Genomic DNA, 18,167 nt, shown 5'->3' on the forward strand with positions numbered 1-18,167 from the left:
ACACGGACTCTCAACAATTTACAATTTGGTTTCAGTGCTATTTTATAACAATTCCTTTAAAATCATACCTTCTTTTGAACCCAGACAAATATTTTATTCCACAATCTGGCCTCCAAATGACTTTCAACCTGCAATTGGGCAGAACAGATGATAAATAAATAAATCTGTAAACTTTGGAGATAATATTTTGTAGGACATGAATTTGATCAACATATTTATCATATCATGTTGAAATGGTAAAGAGTTAAATCATATGTTCAATTGTAACGCAGTTCAGACAATTGAAGCTGCAATATTTATGGACAAATTGCTGGTCTACCCTTTACATCAAACAGGGTGAAAGATTGTAAGATGTCACCTATCCACGTTCTCCAGAGATGCTGCCTGACCTGCTGAGTTACTTCAGTGCATTATGTCTAGATATAATATGATTTTAAAAGAATCCCATTTTATATTGTTGATGTTATGTCTGGCAGCAGCATTTATTGCATGCTTAAATTTAATACTTCAGGATTATTGGTCTTTTTCTAATTTGCAAATAAAAATATACTTAAGCAGTTGGATCTTCCTCACATTCCAGATCACCAATCACGTAGAGTCAGTAATTAATGATTACTAAGGCAATGCTGACAATTTATAGTGATGTCTTGAGCAATGAGCATTGTGGTGATTGATTTTACCATTTCCCAAATTACTTTGAGTTAGACAGCCCTCCACAAATGCTGCCTGGCTCATTGAGTTCCACCAGCAGTTTGTTCTTTACTCAAAATTCCAGTAGCTGCAGTTTCTTATTTTTTGTCCCTGCTTTGGAACAGTTCTGTGTTTGATATTTTTTGTTTTTGTGATACATTGGAGTTGAGATTATAGTTTAGAGATATAACATGGAAATTGGCCCTTCGGCCTACCGTGTTCGTGCCGACTATCAACCACCCGTTCACATTAGTTCTATGTTATCCCACTTTCTCATCCACTTCTTACACATTAGTGACAATTTACAGTGGTCAATTAATGGACAAACCCGCACGTCTTTAGGACGTGTACTCAATGGAAACCCATGTGGTCACAGGGAAAACATGCAAACTCCACACAGACAGCACCTGAGGTCAGGATCAAACCCGGGTCTCTGGAGTTGTGAGGGAGCAGCTCTACCAACTATGCCACCGTGCCAATTCAGATTGCTGGGAGTATTCATTTAAAGATACAACAATGGGCTGGACTTTGGTGGAGCGGGAAGCCATTTGTCATACAATAAGCTATGCAGCGGTTTTAGGCTATTCTGAAAGATTACAGAGAGCAAAACAACCACGCTATTGGGATTTTGGTTGACATAAGGCAACCATAACTACAAAGTTTAAGAACTGGAAAAACCCCAGAAAACTGAAGAGTTTAAATGAAAAAGAGTGGACAACATTTAAACGGTTGTAGCGAGTGAAATATAGAGAAGGTTGGTGTAGCAAATTAGGGAAAGGAAGGAAAAGAAAACAATTTTTGATTTTAAGAATCATACTTCTAAAATGTTCTAAAACAATACATCACATGAGGAAACACGACTCCAAAATATAATGGTTTATTCCCTGGGAAGAGAGGTTAGCATGCTATTAATGTTATTAATGTTATATACAATAAGAACTATTTATTTATTATTTACTCAGTTATGGGTTTCAGAAGCAATTAATATGCAGCAATCTTAGTAATGTTTCAGGAGGTTAATGGCAAAAAGACATTTTCGTGAAGCTATTAGCAGAGTGCCACAGAGTGCCTGGAGCTGCTGACAATTTGGATTTTGTGTAAAATTCCATCCTCCCACCCAGGGCCGTTATTACAGCATTATGGGCCCCCGGGCAAAGCAGTGTACTGGGGCCCCTACCGTTACTCTCCCCCACCCCCCTTTCCCTACTAGCCCCCCCTAACGTGCCGGCGAAAAGCACTTACCGAAAACCACTTAGCGATGGACTTAGGGTGCTACATTGTTGCGAAAAGCCCTTACAGATCGCTGTGAGAAGCACTTAGTGACCGAAAATGTTGTGAAAAAAGCACTTATTGAACCTACATTTTTAAAGTAGTATTTATTTATTGCAAGTCACTTAACATACACAGATCAGCATGGGGCCCCTATGCTCGTGGGCCCCCGGGCAAGTGCCCATCAGGCCCATGCGTTAAGACGGCCCTGCTCCCACCATGTTGCTGGTCATTTTCTTCATACATAAAAACCTGTGTAATTCTTTTCGACAAAACCAGGCAATTGTCTCCGTTCCAATGGTGAGATATAAGTGTTAAAACACGCATTTGTATTACATGTTTCATGATCGCGGGGAGTCCCAGAGTTATAAGCCAAAGAGTTATTGCACTGCTCTAACGTTGAGAAAAGTGGCAGCCAAGTAACATAGTAAGAGCCACAAACAGCCTTGAGCAGGCATTCTATTAAGATGCTGGCCAGGAGATGACTGTTCTATGAATGGTGTCATGAGATCATTAACTCCACCCGAGAGGCAAGTGATTGCCTCAATTTAACACCCCGATATTTTGGGAAAGGGTCATGTGATCCAAGAGAGGTCGGAAGGTCCAAAGCACTTATGACATCACCCTCCAAAATAAACCGTGGAAGTTAACTTCAGCGCTGACTATGATAAATATCCCTGAGCGATTCATTTAAAGAAACATATGGGGCGTCACAGTGGCAGAGTGGTAGAGTTGCTGCCGTTCAGCGCCAGAGACCCGGGTTCGATAATAACTATGGGTGCTGTTTGTATTTTCTCTCTGTGACTGCGTAGATTTTCTCCGGGTACTCCAGTTTCCTCTCACATTCCAAAGACATATGGGTTTGTAGGTTATTTGGCTTCAGTAAAATTGAAAATTGTTTCTAGTGTGTAGGATACTGCTAATGTACGAGGTGATCGCTGGTCGGCACAGACATGGTGGGCCAAAGAGCCTAATTCCGCGCTGTTTATCTGAAATCTAAATGAAATTCCTAGATAGGTCTGTGTATAAATTCATCATCTATTATGGTCATGAAGCATTCAGCGTTGGAATGTCCCAGGTTTAGCCTCTGACCTGAGAGGATATCTAGTTCTCAGCCACACTAACAGTGGTGCATGGCAACAGCCTTTGCCTCGTTTGCTGTCCAGAAACTCTAATGTATCAAACACTATGTAATAGTTTAGTTTATTGTCACATGTACCAAGGTGCAATGAAAAACTGTTTTGTTGCATGCTATCCAGTCAGCGGAAAGACTACATGATTATAATCAAGTCATCCACAGTGTGCAGATACAGGATAAAGGAAATAACGTTTAGTGCAAGATAAGATCCAGTAAAGTCTGATTGAAGTATTCCGAGTGTCTCCAATGAGGTAAGATGGTAGATCAGGACCATTCTCTAGTTGGCGATAGGGTGGTTCGGTTGCCTGATTGCAACTGAGCTTTCTCCATCACAGGAGACAGACTAGCGACTGACATCTACTACAAACCCATTGACTCCAACGGCTATCTGAACTACATTTCTTCCCACCCTGTCTCCTGCAAAAAGTCTATCCCCTACACCCAATTCCTCCATCTACGCCGCATCTGCGCCCAGGATGAAGTGTTTCACACTAGGGCATCAGAGATGTCCTCATTCTTTAGGAAACGGGGCTTCCCCTCTCCCATTATAGATAAGGACCTCACTAGGGTCTCCTCTATATCCCGCAGCTCCGCTCTTGCTCCCCCTCCCCCCATTAGTAACAAGGACAGAATCCCCCTTGTCCTCACCTGCCACCCCATCAGCCAGCGTATCCAACAAATCATCCGCCAATATTTCCGTCACCTCCAACGGGAACCCACTACTGGCCACATCTTCCTATTCCCTCCCCTTTCTGCGTTCCGCAGAGACCATTCCCTCCGTAACTCCCTGGTCCACTCGTCCCTTCCTACCCAACCCCCCCCCTCCCCAGGCACTTTCCCCTGCAACCGCAGGAGATGCAACACCTGTCCCTTTACCTCCCCCCTCGACTCCATCCAAGGACCTAAACAGTCTTTCCAGGTGAGACAGAGGTTCACCTGCACCTCCTCCAACCTCATCTATTGTATCCGCTGCTCTAGATGTCAACCTCTCTACATTGGCGAGACCAAACGCAGGCTCGGCGATCGTTTCACTCAACACCTTCGCTCGGTCCACCTTAACCAACCTGATCTCCCGGTGGTTGAGCACTTCAACTCCCCCTCCCACTCCCAGTCTGACCTTTCTGTCATGGGCCTCCTCCAGTGCCATAGTGAGGCCCACTGGAAATTGGAGGAACAGCACCTCATATTTCGCATGGGCAGCTTACAGCCCAGCGGTATGAACATTGACTTCTCCAACTTTAGATAGTTCCTTTGTCCCTCTCTTCCCCTCCCCTTCCCAGATCTCCCCCTGTCTTCCTGTCTCCACCTATATCCTTTCTTTGTCCCGTCCCCCTGACCTCAGTCTGAAGAAGGGTCTCGACCTGAAACGTCACCCATTCCCTCTCTCCTAGATGCTGCCTGACCTGCTGAGTTACTCTAGCAATTTTGTGATACCTTCGATTTGTACCAGCATCTGCAGTTATTTTCCTACACAGCTGGTGAGCTGTTTCAACACAAAACCTATGTCAGCAGCTAATTAGGGTAATCTGAAATGCACTAGTTTTAAACTCCTAACATTGAGATATTTTCATATTTCAGATACAGCGCGGAAACAGGCCTTTTCGGCCCACCAAGTCCGCACCGCCCAGCGATCCCCGCACATTAACACTATCCTACACACACTAGGGACAATTTTTTACATTTTACCCAGTCAATTAACCTACAAACCTGTACGTCTTTGGAGTGTGGGAGGAAACCGAAGATCTCGGAGAAAACCCACGCAGGTCACGGGGAGAACGTACAAACTCCTTACAGTACAGCACCCGTCGTCAGGATCGAACCTGAGTCTCCGGCGCTGCATTCGCTGTAAGGCAGCAACTCTACCGCTGCGCCACCGTGCCGCCAAACAGCACAAATCGGTGCAGCAACTAAGAGTCTTCTGGATTATGTAAATGAATGAGCGATCCTATGAACATCGATGGACATGGCGATCCTGACCCCACAACACTCAGCCACAGTAAATGCAATACCTGGAAGTCCAGGAAGGCCCTCATTGTTCCCAGAAACGTGGCTGCTGGGGTGGCCCCCAAGTAAGAATGAAGCTTCAGGGTCAACAATACCCTCCCCAGTACAGCACCTTCTTAGCCAAACACTGTCCCTGGAAATACTGAGAATTAAAGAGCATTTATACTGTATGAAGGAATATTGTGTATTCTGTTTACATTGACATGGCTTACCCCTAGCCCTCCAGACTCAGCCCTCCAGCCCCCCAACTGGAATATCTAATAGTGCAATGGCCTCCATTCTACCTCCCAAGGAAAAACACTTCCATCATTATGACTGCAGTTTACATAGCACCTCAGACAGACATTGTCTAGCACTTGAGGAACTATACACCAAATACCCTGAAGCCAACTCCAGAAGGCTCGGCAGTCAACGGGACTGGGAACCTGCACAAAGGCTCGTTGGTCGATGGGGCCGGGTACCCGCTCGAAGGTTCGTCGGATGGCATAACTGAGAGGGAGTTGGAGACATCAGGCACTAAGTAGTGGGCCAAGTAGGAGGATGAACTGGGGTAGTGCCTCCAGCACCTTCAAGGTCGGCTGCAGGAGGTGCCTCCAGGACGCAAAAATGGCCTGATGAGGAGAGGGACGTCGGTTCACGGGAACTGCTCCAGTACATCGAGCATACGGGTGGCCCGGACTTTGGGCTTTGAATAATGGTAACAAAAATGGCAGAGCCCACATGTGTCGTATATGCAAAATGAATTTCAATGCAGTCGCAAATATGACAAATAACGCACTATTGACTGTTGCTGCTACCGTTGGGAAGAAAATACAGGAATCTGAGAACCAGTCTCTAGAACAACATCGTCCCGTCAGTCATCAGACTCTTAAACCACCCTGCACAACCCCAGCTATAACCCTACCTCAGCACCAAACCACTCTAGACTTTGCACCACTAAGGTTGCCCTACTTACTTTGTTTTTTGTGCCATCATGGACTGGTTTATTTGGAATTACAGATAATTTATTGCATATTTGTTTGTCATTGTTGTTGCCTCTAATGTACTTGGAGAGCCTTAGCAAGTAAGACTTTCATTGTTCTGGTTCATATATGTTGCTTGTGACAACAACAAAAAAACCACTCCTGAACATTGCCACTTGATCATTCTTTTTAACAAAGAATAAATGGAAACTGTTGACTTTAGGGGTGTTTAGCTCATATTTTTTTTATGTGAATAGTAATGAAGTTCTATTCAGAACTATTTTGTAAGTGACATGATATTCAATGAATGTTGCTACTATTTAGACATTCTATTGAAATCAATCTGGCAACACATAACTACATCTGATTTGAGAACAGAAATAGATTGTTTACTAACTGAATGTATGATTGCCTAGGAATATCAGATGATCCAGACCTTCCTGGAGAAGGTGTGTAGGAAGTACTGCAATGCTGATTTGCACCGTCTGATCTGAAACCTCACCTATTCCTTTTCTCCAGAGATGCTGCCTGACCCGCTGAGTTACTCCAGCACTTTGTGTCTATCTGCCTGGATGGGTGTTACATGGTCACCCTGCCTAGGAATCAACCACAATGCATGCAATATTACAATTGCAGTGACATCTGGACTGACTTTGACTACTGAGATTGAAAACAAACAACTCATAATTTAAAAGATGATGCAAGAATTCAGAAAAAAACCCATTCAGCATACCTTTGATAGATAAAAGAAAGGGCCACATCCATTTTCAAACAAGATTAGTCCACAGTGATACATCAGTAGTCCAAAATCAAATAAGGGGCCTGGGACCTCCTTTCCATGGACCTATTAATTGCAATCAATATTCATTTCATATAAAATGTTACAACAAGCAAAATCAATGACATTGATTATTGTAACAGGAAAATATTTTTTTCAAACCAAGAAATAACATACCAGCATGTTGTGTTCAACCATGTTCCATGCTCTTGGTCTTAGCATCAGAATGGGAACCTTTGAGATATGTGGTATATCTGGAGATATAATTGAACAGCATAGTAAACATTTATCTATTTCCAAAGTATATGCTAAGAAATATTGTCCTTGATATGTTTTCCTCACTGGAAGATTATTGAATCCTAAGTAGGGGTGATATGGTAAAACTCAATTCGCCAGCAGATTTGTGAGGGTCATCATCTGTCCACACTGGTGCAGCTCATATTGTCATGTGGAAGTCACCTGCTCCAGGTGAGCAAGGCACTAATCACAAAGTTAAATGCTGAAGGTATTTTGCTCTGGGTTAACTAAGGGCTACGCAGTCTCAGGCTCTGCAGATAAAATAATGATTTGGTCACTTGTACACTAAATATCCAAACATACTCCAAATACTTTCTCCATTCTACTGATCTCTTAAAATTCCTGGGTAGGTACATTCTATCCTCATTCTATGCCCCATGCAAATCCCCTGCAACAGTTTCTGACTCTCTCGATGATCAGTTCCCACAAAGCCAGCATTCCTACTGGTAGGAACCAGTGTTGAGATGGAATAGTAACAGTCCAAGTCTCATGCTATAGTCGGACAATGAGTCTGCTGTCAATGCGGCATCCATGCAGCATTCTACCCAGTTAAAAAGAAATCATATTTAATATTTGGAATGTATAGGACTGGCTGGAATATTAATAGTTGGGACCATTATGAATTTTAGATGTCCTCATCATTTTACCTAGAAGTGATCTTAAATAAATCTATCATTCATGAATAAATCAGCTGAAGACAATTCACACTAGGTTTCAGCTGTACACCCTGTACTTTATTCCTGAAATTCAATTCCATTGGCTTCACTTAAATGGAATTTTGGAAGCAGTATACAAATATTACATTATTTTAGGCTAATAGCAAATGGCCATATTCTAATGTACAGCGACAATGTGTTATTTAAATATATTTTTCTTCTTTTTTCTTCAGATAAGTGATGGATTAAGCAAAGTCAGGTCAGATAGCTTGACAAGTACTATTTTGCCTGTACATAAGTGTACAAGAAAAAAAAGCAGGAGAAGGTCAAATAATGGAGAATCTTTGGGGTTCTCTTCTCCAGGGATGTGTGGGAGTTGAGTCTTTGAAAATATTTGAAGTGCAGACTGACAGATATTTAAACTACATGAGAGTCAAGGGGGATGGGGAGAGTGCAGGAAAGTGGTGTCCAGGACAAGTTTGGATCAACTATAATCTCAATGAAACCGCAAGAAACTGGCTACTCCTGCTCCAGTAGCACAAACTCTGCTTCACCTAATAGCACTTCATATGTTTAGAATGATAAAACTCTGGCACCATTTATCCAATGTGTCTGTGCTTGCCTAAGCAGGTCTAGCTGACCTCAGCTCACTTCCCAGTTCTTGGGCTGCGGTTTGTTCAGTATTGAGCACTTCAAGCAGTCCTCTGAGTACTTTGTAAAGGTAGTGACTGTTTCTGGCATTGCATCCCTGTCAGGCAGTGTGTTTCATTTCTTCAGCACCCTACCGTGAGATAGGCTCTATCATTAGCTTTATTCTTTCTACCGACTAGCCAAAAGCATTCTCATGGAGTAATTATAATGGGAGCCCTGAAATACCTGGCTTACATAACCACAATCATCAGAAAAAGAGTGAAAAATGCCTACCTTGGATCCTAAAATTTAATTTGTTTAGCAATGCTGTTACTTGGCCAAGAACTAAACAGAGTCTGCATTCTTACCTGGAAACTGGCTATGGACTGCTTTGTAAACATTGAAAAGTCCTTGGATTTGATTCAAATAAGTTGGACAGTGACCATCGTCAAAGTCAGTCTGGAAACAAATAACAAAATGGATCTATTATTTAACCATACAATTGCAGACCATAGAATGAAAAAACAGAGGTACATTTTCATTGGTAATTCATGTACATTATCCCTCTTATGCATTCATTCAAGAATCAGGTCTACTTATACATACTTACCAAAATGACCCACATTCTCATTGGAGTTACTCCAGGGAGACAATCTGGTCAATAATTATACACTTATCAAAGCTTTCAAAGTTATATTTATCATTAGCAATGTACAAGGATCATCCTTATATCCATAAAGACAGTCATTCTGATATTCTTTTCTAGTGGAAAATTGTTGATTGTGTGGAACTGCATCTAATGTGACAAGAATGAGGAAGGAGGACCATCATAGTTTTTTCTCTATATACTGAAACAAGACTAGAAACACCACAGCAGTAAGGGGTTAATAGAAAAGACTATGTCTAATCAGCTATTATAAAGTGTAAAACCTGATCCCAGAGGGATTGAAGTCTTTTGCATTATGCCCACACCTTCCTTTGATAACATGTAGGATTATGGAATAAATGGTAAATCATATTTCTCTTTCAGCTGTCTTTTAGTGCACTCCAAAAGCCTAGTAAGCCAAGATACCACCTGATATATCAGTAAGTAACACATAATTTAGTTTCTGATCCGTACTGAGTTAACTTATCTTCGCCAAAATTATTTGGGCAGCACATTGGCACAGCAGTTCGACACGCAGCCTCATTGGTCTGGCAACTTAGCTTCAATGGTTCTTTTTATTATCATGTGTATCACAACAGTGAGATTCATGTTTTGCATCCAGATCAGTAAGATTATTGCTGAACATAAGGACAGTTCCCGATTAAGTACCAAATGCATCAGAACAGCCTGTTGAGTCCATATGCAAGTGTCGCCAGGGTTGGCGCCATTTTCACAGTACAAGCTGCAGCTGGCCATGATGACCCATTGCAGCAGTCACCTCCATCTCTGGGAAAATCAGGTTGGAAATGGACCCCAGGAAAGAGAGTTTGTAGAGTGCCTTCGAGATGGATTCTTAGAACAGCTTGTACTGGAGCCTACCAGGGAGAAGGCAATTCTGGATTTAGTGTTGTGTAATGATCCTGATCTGATAAGGGGACTAGAGGTAAAAGAGCCATTAGGAGGCAGTGATCACAACATGATAAGTTTTACTCTGCAAATGGAAAGGCAGAAGGGAAAATCGGAAGTGTCGGTATTACAGTATAGCAAAGGGGATTACAGAGGCATGAGGCGGGAGCTGGCCAAAATTGATTGGAAGGAGGCCCTAGCAGGGAAGACGGTAGAACAGCAATGGCAGGTATTCCTGGGAATAATGCAGAGGTTGCAGGATCAATTTATTCCAAAGAGGTGGAAAGACTCTAAGGGGAGTAAGAGACACCTGTGGCTGACAAGGGAAGTCAGGGACAGCATAAAAATTAAGGAGAGGAAGTATAACATAGCAAAGAAGAGTGGGAAGACAGAGGATTGGGACTCTTTTAAAGAGCAACAAAAGTTAACTAAAAAGGCAATACGAGGAGAAAAGATGAGGTACGAGGGTAAACTAGCCAATAATATAAAGGAGGATAGCAAAAGTTTTTTTAGGTACGTGAAGAGGAAAAAAATAGTCAAGGCAAATGTGGGTCCCTTGAAGACAGAAGCAGGGGAATTTATTATGGGGAACAAAGAAATGGCAGACGAGTTAAACCGTTACTTTGGATCTGTCTTCACTGAGGAAGATACACACAATCTCCCAAATGTTCTAGGGGCTGGAGAACCTAGGGTGATGGAGGAACTGAAGGAAATCCACATTAGGCAGGAAATGGTTTTGGGTAGACTGATGGGACTGAAGGCTGATAAATCCCCAGGGCCTGATGGTCTGCATCCCAGAGTACTTAAGGAGGTGGCTCTAGAAATAGTGGAAGCATTGGAGATCATTTTTCAATGTTCTATAGATTCAGGATCAGTTCCTGTGGATTGGAGAATAGCAAATGTTATCCCACTTTTTAAGAAAGGAGGGAGAGAGAAAACGGGTAATTATAGACCAGTTAGTCTGACATCAGTGGTGGGGAAAATGCTGGAGTCAATTATAAAAGACGAAATTGCTGAGCATTTGGATAGCAGTAACGGGATCGTTCCGAGTCAGCATGGATTTACGAAGGGGAAATCATGCTTGACAAATCTACTGGAATTTTTTGAGGATGTAACTAGGAAAATTGACAAGGGAGAGTCAGTGGATGTGGTGTACCTCGACTTTCAGAAAGCCTTCGACAAGGTCCCACATAGGAGATTAGTGGGCAAAATTAGGGCACATGGTATTGGGGGTAGGGTACTGACATGGATAGAAAATTGGTTAACAGACAGAAAGCAAAGAGTGGGGATAAATGGGTCCCTTTCGGAATGGCAGGCAGTGACCAGTGGGGTACCGCAAGGTTCGGTGCTGGGACCCCAGCTATTTACGATATACATTAATGACTTAGACGAAGGGATTAAAAGTACCATTAGCAAATTTGCAGATGATACTAAGTTGGGGGGTAGTGTGAATTGTGAGGAAGATGCAATAAGGCTGCAGGGTGACCTGGACAGGTTGTGTGAGTGGGCGGATACATGGCAGATGCAGTTTAATGTAGATAAGTGTGAGGTTATTCACTTTGGAAGTAAGAATAGAAAGGCAGATTATTATCTGAATGGTGTCAAGTTAGGAGGAGGGGGAGTTCAACGAGATCTGGGTGTCCTAGTGCATCAGTCAATGAAAGGAAGCATGCAGGTTCAGCAGGCAGTGAAGAAAGCCAATGGAATGTTGGCCTTCGTAACAAGAGGAGTTGAGTATAGGAGCAAAGAGGTCCTTCTACAGTTGTACCGGGCCCTGGTGAGACCGCACCTGGAGTACTGTGTGCAGTTTTGGTCTCCAAATTTGAGGAAGGATATTCTTGCTATGGAGGGCGTGCAGCGTAGGTTCACTAGATTAATTCCCGGAATGGCGGGACTGTCGTATGTTGAAAGGCTGGAGCGATTGGGCTTGTATACACTGGAATTTAGAAGGATGAGGGGGGATCTTATTGAAACATATAAGATAATTAGGGGATTGGACACATTAGAGGCAGATAACATGTTCCCAATGTTGGGGGAGTCCAGAACAAGGGGCCACAGTTTGAGAATAAGGGGTAGGCCATTTAGAACGGAGATGAGGAAGAACTTTTTCAGTCAGAGGGTGGTGAAGGTGTGGAATTCTCTGCCTCAGAAGGCAGTGGAGGCCAGTTTGTTGGATGCTTTCAAGAGAGAGCTGGATAGAGCTCTTAAGGATAGCGGAGTGAGGGGGTATGGGGAGAAGGCAGGAACGGGGTACTGATTGATAGTGATCAGCCATGATCGCATTGAATGGCGGTGCTGGCTCGAAGGGCTGAATGGCCTACTCCTGCACCTATTGTCTATTGTCTATTGTCCATATCGATCACCAGCAAATTCAGCTTCAGCAAAGTCAGGTTCAATCCTGAAATGCAGTGATGTCTGTGTGGAGTTCAAATGTTCTTCTCTATGTGGGTTTTCTCTGGATGCTCTGCTCTCCTCGCATATCCCAAAGACACCTGGGTTGTAGGTTAACTGGCCGCTGCAAATCACCTCTATTGTATAGGTGAGTAGTAGGATCAGTAAGGAGTTGAGGGGAATGTGGAATAATAAAATAGATTGGTGTACGATTAGTCTAAATGGGATCTTGATGGTCAGCGCAGACTCACTGGGCCAAAGGATCTGTTTCAGAGTAGTTTGACTCTATAACTCGAATACAAGATTTATAATTGATCTCGGCACTCATAAGCTAAAGACAATGGTAAACATTGAAAGAAAATGGTCCAGATTTTGTCATTTAAGTGCACGATGTGTAACTGAGAACCTTTGTTTATGTTAAGTTTTATGTCGTTGTGTGTTTTAATGCGGGTGGCGCCACCAGCAGTGACTGCCTCGCCAACAGTCTGTCTGTCCTTTCTTCTTTTTTGGTAATTTTAGTATGGGTTAAAAGTATGTTTTAGTGTTCCTTCGTTTGTTTTATGTGGGGGGTGGGAAACTTTTTTTCAATCTCTTATCTCGACGGAGATGCGATTTTTTTCCGTATTGTATCTCCGTCCCCACTGCAGCCTAACATCGTGGAGACTGCGGCCTTTCCTGGAGACCGACCCGGCGCTTCACGCAGCGGGAGTCTGTGGGACTTTAACATCGCCGAGCTTGCGATCCCTTTGCCGGGGATGGAAGCTCCAACCACGGGGCCTGTGGACTTTAACATTGTGAAGCCTGCGGTCTTGGTAAGAAGAGGACGATTTGGGAGCTCCATGCCGCGGAGAGAGTTTCAACCGCCACGAGGCAGGAGTTTCAATCACCCCGACGGGGGGCTTCGATCGTTGGCTTTGGGGGCTTTGATCACCCCGACTGCGAATGGTTTGACGGCCCCGACCGCGGGAGAACAAAGAGGAAGAAGATTGAACTTTATTGCCTTCCGACACAGTGAAGAATGTGGAATCCACTGTTATGGATGTTTGTGTTAACTTTCATGTGGTTGTGTGTCTTGTTGCTTTTCACTTAGTATGGCTGTATGGTAACTCAAATTTCATTGTACCCTAACTGGTACATGTGACAATAAACTGGCCTTGAAACCTTGCTCTGGAAAATTTGCTCATCTGGCACCTAAGTCCCAAATGTGCTAGATTATCAGAGTTTTATTGCAAATATTTTGAAATTCAATGAACTAAAACAATAACAAATACTCCTTTTTTACAGTAGTTTTTTGTGATAATTCAACTTCTAAATACGTATGACATTATATTGAACAAATATTCTAATAATGAACAAGATTAACTGTAGATGATTAATGTTTTTGAAAACAGCACAACAGAATTGGTGGAAGAAGCTCCTCCAAATGTTTATTCTTTCTTTTCTAGTGTTAAAAATGTCAAAGAACACTCGTTATTCAAACAGAAAGGTGTATCTTCTCATTCTCACTCACCCAAGTTCAGGCATTGAGTCAGACATACAGCACAGAAACAGACCTATCACCCCAACTCGTCCATGCTGACCAAAATACCTCATCTAAGCTAGTTCCATTTGCCCACAATAGAGCTTGCATCTATAACTTAAGAGATCTGATATTTGTCAAATTGCTGTTCTGCTTACAAATCCTTTAAAATACACATCTAACAGCAGGTGATCTTACCTGAATGCCCTGTGCAGTAGAATTCAAGGCTCTGATGAAATGTTCAGTGTTGGCTGGAGACACATCCCCAAGGTCTATGTGCCTGTTCTGCAACTTCTGTGGGACTGGCTGAACTTTCCAGGATTGATCCTCTCGGATATGTGAGGTGTGGGGCAAAAATTCGGGAAGTCCACCAAGACGATCCAAACCCAGCTTTTTAACAATTCTCAGCTGTAATATCTGAAAGATGGAATGTGCTCGAATAACACAAATTACTTCATGCCATTTGACAGACTAACAAATAAACAAACAACTGAAGAGGAATGGAAAGGTGCTTGAACTACTGGCTCGGTGATTTGATGGTGCCATCCATGGCTTTGAGGAACAAGTAAGGGTATAATGAAAATTAGAGGGAGAGATTACTGCAGAATATATTGAACAATCTCTCATGATGTTTCATATTTGTTCCATTAACAGTAATCATTTGATTTATGTTGCTTGAATTATTTTAAAGATCAAATGAATGTCACATCAAATGATAAAACAAATTGAATCTCACTATGTAAACATCTATTCATCCTTGACCTTACCATTGCATCTTCTACCTCAGCTTACTTGGGCTGCTCTGATCGCGCTGCCCCCATCTCTTCCACTCAGCACCACGCCCACCCTCTCCCCGTCACCTCGCACACAAACACTGTGGCCGAATTCATGTTGATGAAATACTGTCCCTTTTCACCATCTGTGATAAATGACCATGTAGAGCTTCTTCCCCAGAGGGGCTGGTGCGTTATCTCACCACGAGGGGCTGTGGTCAGGAGCAGCTAAGCAGGACTGGTGAGGGAGAAGAAATGCTAACGTCCTAAGGAAATACAGTGCTTTCAAGCTCCACAAGGCCAGTGGAATTCTCCCTGGACTGGACTGAACTAACTACTGCAGTCCTGCGCACATAAAATTGTCAGTCCAGTCTTGTGGTTGGCCCAAAATGCATGATTGCTAACAACGTCTCTCAAACTATGGCGACATCAACAACCAAATCTTGTAATGCATGTGGAAGATAAACACTGAGTGCTGAAGTAACTCAGCAGGTCAGGCAGTATCTCTGGTGAACAAGGATGGGTGACGCTTCGGGTTGGAACCCTGCTTCAGACTTGAAACGTCACCCATCCTTTTTCTCCAGAAATGTTGCCTGACCCGCTGAGTTACACCGGCACTTTGTGCCTATCTTCGTTATAAACCAGCATCTGCAGTTCCTTTCTGCATAGCTGTAATGCATGAGTTGTGTCGATGAAGGTGTGTGTTTTCTCTGTTCTTGCAACATAGCAATCAGCTCCCAGTGAAGAGCAAGCTAATTCGAGGTGAAATCTTTCTGTTTGGCTTAAACGAGCATCCACAGTTCCTTCTGAGAATATTTCATGCTGGGTAAGTATTTTCTAAGGATTTCTAAGTACCGTTCAATTAATAATATTGAGAAATGTGGAAAGTGGAGATGAGCAGGAGAGAGGGAAATTGGAAATGAACATGGGAGAATGTGAAGTGGGCTTGCAAGGAAATGATGAGTAGAAATTCCTTTGGTCCCGAATTAGATTTAGGTTTATTATTGTCATGTGTACCAAGGTACAGTGAAAAGCTTTGTTTTGCATGCTCTCCAAATAGATCAAATATACCATACATAGATACAATCAGTTCAAACTCAAGTACAATAGATAGAGCAAAGGGGAAGGTACGGAGAGCAGAATATAGTTCTCAGCATTGTAGTGCATCAGTTCCATCAAGTCCATTGTTCTCAACGGGGCAGAGGTGAATCAAATAGTACCCTGGCTTATGGAAGGACCGTTCAGAGGCCTTATAACATGGGGAAAGAAGCTATTCCTGAGAATTGGAACTCTTATCCACCACTGTGTGATTTAGAGATACAGCGTGGACACAGGCCCTCTCGGCCCACCAGGTCCGCACCGACCAGCAATCCCCGCACATTAACACTATCCTATACATCCTTTGCTTAATCATTCCAATTCAGTCTGGATAAAAGTTTGCATCTTATTCCCAAGTAAAAATACTGATCAATGCCACCACATATATAAAGCTGTGGTGTATCAACAATTAAAATGAGAATTTGAATTATCATCAGTACTCTGACATACTAATTCACACTAAATCTTTGGCGCTTAAAGGTCACTCTTTACTAACTCACAATATCGCTGAGAGATGTGACCTGGTGCTTTTCTTGCAGTAAGGTCTGAGATTCTCCCGTCAAAGAAAGTTAAACATCATTCTCTCTTTTTCCAGAGACCTGCAAGAATAGAGACCACAATGTTTTCCAGGATTCCAGGCTGCTCCCCTGCACACGGAGAGAACTATTACCTGCATGCACACAGGCCAACCAGCACTGCATGCCAATCCACTCATGCACTGGTGTAGCTAAAGAGTCCATTCTTGCAATGATCAAAGACTGCAAATCATGCTTGAGGTCATGATGCCTACATCCACCTGTTGTCTGCTGCCCTATTTACATATCAGTCACTATGGAAGGACCGTTCAGAGACCTTATAACATGGGGAAAGAAGCTATTCCTGAGAATTGGAACTCTTATCCACCACTGTGTGATTTAGAGATACAGCGCGGACAACCACAAATCACAGGACAACTAAATTGTTTTTGATCTCCTGCTTCAATTAACAACTGTTCTCAACATCTGTCCTCAAGACTGGTCTCACAGATGTGCTTGTGAAGAGAATTATGATGGACTTAGAATGCAATAAATTGACAGCATCATGGGTCTTCCAAGACAGTCATGAAAAAAATCACTCTGCAATTATGCCAATATACACAATAAAGAGATGCAGTAACCGGTTTACCTTTCACCCTAACCCTTTGCCTATAATCCTGAATTGCTGCATATCAACTTATAAACTTGCTCTTTCTGTTCCTTTAATACATTCATTTCTTGTATTTATGCTGAACTTTTTTTTTACATGCTTACAATGCACTGTTGTAAAACACAAATTTGTAACCGGTTTACCTTTCACCCAAACCCTTTGCCTATGTCCTGGATTGCTGCATACCAACTTGCCCTTTCTGTTCCTTTAATACATTCACTTCTTGTATTTATGCTGACATTTTTTTTTTTACATGCTCACAATGTGCTGTTGTAAAATGCAGACATAGATTGCATTCATAAGAATAAAACTGTTGCCCACTGCAACTACATTCCAACTGAGTTAATCTTTTACCAACAGCGGTTAAGGTCCATTCCATTTGCAGACTAGTTAATATATAATTCTAAAAAATCTTACCTATTCTACGTAGATTTGTCAGGCTAGGGCACTCTTAAATCATAATGTTTTAAATATGTGTATGAGCCTCAATTTCATTTGCTTGTGCTCAACTATTCTAACTGTTACAAAAGTATCATGGAAGAATATTTAGAAGATACTGCAATTACTAAAAATTGCTGCTTAGTGAAATAAAAGAACGAGGAGTAAGGAGAGGCAAGTGTTTCCTTTCTGCATTCTTCAATGGAAATGATGCTTCTCATGGCTGTTTATGAAAAAAATGATTGTTTTTTTTAAATTGGGGAAATAAATCTCAATTTCCCTCAAATAATCTAATGTGAAGGCAATTCTTATATTTCAGAGGTAAACAGGTTGAATTGTCTAAACTACCCCCCACACTCCAAGATAAACATACCTCCTCAACATCTTCATCAAATGTAGAGACTAATTCTGCCAGGAACTGGATGGCTTCTGGTGTCAAAATGGTTTGGAATTCTACTTTCAGCGTTGCAGGAGGAGGCTCAAGCTCCACACCTGCTGAGAACTGCAACAGAGCAAATTCAGTGCAATAATTTTTTCCATTTAGTAATTTTAATTTTAATAGTAATTTTATAGTAATATTTTATAGTTATCATTAATAGTAATTTTCCATTATTTGAGAGTTCCTAATGTTATTAAAGAAGTACAGAAGTATCATAGAATATATTTCAAAATAGTAACACAGGCTAATAATTAGCATCTGCAAATTGTCATAGTTTGTCAGGATTAATGTAGACACTGACTAATTATATATTAACTAAAATTATAGATTAATTGTTTTAACTAAGTT

General features: G+C 42.1%; 2 protein-coding genes across 2 annotated transcripts in view; both read right to left on the reverse strand.

Annotated features, from left to right (window-relative positions):
• ndufc1 (NADH:ubiquinone oxidoreductase subunit C1) overlaps positions 1–18,167 on the reverse strand; it is a 442,230-nt gene that overhangs the window by 116,865 nt on the left and 307,198 nt on the right. The window lies entirely within an intron of this gene.
• The window catches only part of ugl (ureidoglycolate lyase), a 55,033-nt gene that overhangs the window by 20,168 nt on the left and 16,698 nt on the right, over positions 1–18,167 (reverse strand). Inside the window, exons 3-8 of the mRNA XM_078404734.1 lie at positions 17,754–17,882; positions 14,085–14,303; positions 8,793–8,883; positions 7,019–7,095; positions 6,797–6,907; positions 69–128 (exon numbers count right to left, since the gene is read on the reverse strand). Of these exons, the coding sequence (XP_078260860.1) occupies positions 69–128; positions 6,797–6,907; positions 7,019–7,095; positions 8,793–8,883; positions 14,085–14,303; positions 17,754–17,882 (687 nt within the window). The remainder of the gene's footprint in view (positions 1–68; positions 129–6,796; positions 6,908–7,018; positions 7,096–8,792; positions 8,884–14,084; positions 14,304–17,753; positions 17,883–18,167) is intronic.

The sequence above is a fragment of the Rhinoraja longicauda genome, chromosome 1, assembly GCF_053455715.1.
Source record: "Rhinoraja longicauda isolate Sanriku21f chromosome 1, sRhiLon1.1, whole genome shotgun sequence".
NCBI classification, from domain to species: Eukaryota; Metazoa; Chordata; class Chondrichthyes; order Rajiformes; family Arhynchobatidae; genus Rhinoraja; species Rhinoraja longicauda.